General features: G+C 30.0%; 1 protein-coding gene across 1 annotated transcript in view; it reads right to left on the bottom strand.

Annotated features, from left to right (window-relative positions):
• Positions 1-2,067: 2,067 nt before the first annotated feature.
• The window catches only part of LOC111633962 (serine/threonine-protein kinase gad8-like), a 1,620-nt gene continuing 1,187 nt past the window's right edge, over positions 2,068-2,500 (bottom strand). The window contains exons 4-5 of the mRNA XM_023378619.1: positions 2,475-2,500; positions 2,068-2,193 (exon numbers count right to left, since the gene is read on the bottom strand). The exon at positions 2,475-2,500 is cut by the window's right edge and continues 54 nt beyond it. Of these exons, the coding sequence (XP_023234387.1) occupies positions 2,107-2,193; positions 2,475-2,500 (113 nt within the window). The 3' untranslated portion in view covers positions 2,068-2,106. The remainder of the gene's footprint in view (positions 2,194-2,474) is intronic.

The following is a 2,500-nucleotide window of genomic DNA, read 5'->3' on the forward strand; positions in this document are numbered from 1 at the left end:
TACAGAAAAAGCTCTAGAATTTATTTTCCTTAAACTTACGATTTATTATCCGTTTGTCATAAATATTTGTCTTTACACATTTTCTCGAGACTACAAATATTCGAGTACAAAATAACCGGTTTCGACTTATTTCTACTTAAGAAGTAGTTAAATAATTAAGCGATTAGGGAATTGGGGACGTAAACAAAACCCTGATGAAAGAGCCGGAATTTTACTTAAACAAAAGCTTAACCGAACCAATCTCTAGCCGAGTACAGTGGGAGTGATTTCTTCGAAATATTACATGTAATAAAGACAGACATTTTTCTAGTTCGACGAGAGTGACCGAAAAGTTGTAAATTTTGGAAATTTCCGTGGACAACACCTGGTCCTAAAACGAATTAGTTAGAAAGCAAATGAAGGACAATCTATTAGGATTAACATATTTAGACTTTTACAGCTATGGTGAGAAACGTTTAAAATTTACAACAACCCTGTCGCGTCTTTTGAGATGCGACAGGGTTGTTGTAATTTTTGTGTGATACGACAAAAGAGCGCTTGAGTGATGCGACAAAAGAGGCACTTGACATTGACCGGTATCGGCACCCTCGGGATTTGGCAGTCCCGCGTGCATGTACAGTACACACCTCACACCTAGCGGGACCGTCTCTGATTCCACTGGTAGGGAGCAATTTGACTAAGTGGTTAAGATTTAGAGTCAAGGATATTTTATGTTATTTTTATGTACGTTTCATTACAAAGCTATATTTAATTATAATTTTTTTTTTAAAGTATATTCATACAATTGAAGAAGGTTTTGTATCAGGTATGTATATCCACCACACATTTTATTTCACCAAGTAAGTTTTTATAATTTTATTTTTAATTTTAGCCCTTATATCGTGGCTAGCGATTCACAATGTAATTGCGATATTGAAAATTTATTTTAAAAAAGTTTTGGCTCGAGATCATATAATGAAAAAGAAAACGTTATTAAAAGAGAAAGGCCAATGCCTAAGTTAAATATAAACGCTTCGATAAAAAAATTTGTTCGACATTTTCACGATAAAATGGCTCTGTAAATGCATTTTTATGCATTTACAGAGTGAAATTAGTATGTGGAATAATAATGGCTTTGACAATTTAGCTGGCAAAAGACACGAAAAATCGTCGATTCTTTCGTATTTCAACCAATTTGGAAATCGAAGCGGAATAGAATTTAACATTAGTAAATAATATAAAATAAATATTGAAAATTATAACGACATAGTTACGGTTAATAGATATATTATATCTAAATAAATAGATGTTATATGTTTTTATCAAAGCAAGAATTGGTATTTAGAGGGCATATGGAATATATTGAATTTAATAACAGAGGTAATTATATTAAACTTGTTTATTTATTAAGTACGTCAGATAAATAATCTATTAAAAATACATTTAAAGATAGAATTAACTGATTGCCCCTGGAAGTCGGCTTCTTATAGAAACGCAGATTCCCTATCATCAAATGTCACGGCACGCTCCTGTTTTAACAATACTAATGTCGAATTTATTTTATGTATTTGTAACCTGAAGAAATGTTTTAATCCCGAAATGTGAAGGGAACCATTTATTAACTACACACGAACTTCCGATCTCACGTTAGTTTAATTTCATCATTTTCCCTTTGAAAGATGTTAAAGAGATGGCCGGTACGATTTTTTTTTCGGGAAAAGTATGATATACAAAAGCAAGACACTAACGTTTGAGGTGAAGAGTATGCATTTTAAATACAATGATTAAAAATCGTAGCCACAATAAATAATTGCTCGTTTTATATGTATACCTTTTATAAGATTTTCTTTCGAAATCCTTCTTTCATTTATGTCATTCAGCGATTCCTAATTACATATAATTTATAAAAATGCATTTAAGATGCGGATCATATAAAGGTCAGACCAGTAACACAATCAAAACGTGCGGAGACCATTAGTAATTAATTAAGCTTTATTTATAACGAATAAAGTATGAAATTAAAACAAAACATACAGTTTAAATATTATATTTAAAATAAGAATAAAAGGAATAAAAAGGACAAAATTTATCCTTTCAAAATATTTTGTGAATATCTTAAGTAAAAATTCAAGTCTTGGGCATTATTGGCCACTGCACATCATCGAAAAATTTATGTTTTTTGATTTTTCTTTCTCTAAGACGTTTTTCAGGATTCTGAAATGGTCAACAATAATAATAGTTAATTAGAATTGTTCAAACTTCTCGATTCAATTACCATACTTTCATCTATGTAAACTATATCAGAGAAATTGCAAGCAAACAAGTAAGATGTGATTGCGTTTCACTTTAATTATAAAACATGTAAGATTGTATGACTCAAAACGTGTAATATATCAAAATAAAACATATAAAAAATATTCAAAAAACAAATTACTCGTGGAATGAATAGTACAAAAATCGGAAAATTAATTACATAGAATGCATTATAAACTCACTTTCTGTAACAAATTCTGGATTATTT

Source organism: Centruroides sculpturatus, unplaced genomic scaffold (genome assembly GCF_000671375.1).
Source record: "Centruroides sculpturatus isolate CEXI.00-Female unplaced genomic scaffold, Cexi_2.0 scaffold662, whole genome shotgun sequence".
Classification (NCBI taxonomy): domain Eukaryota; kingdom Metazoa; phylum Arthropoda; class Arachnida; order Scorpiones; family Buthidae; genus Centruroides; species Centruroides sculpturatus.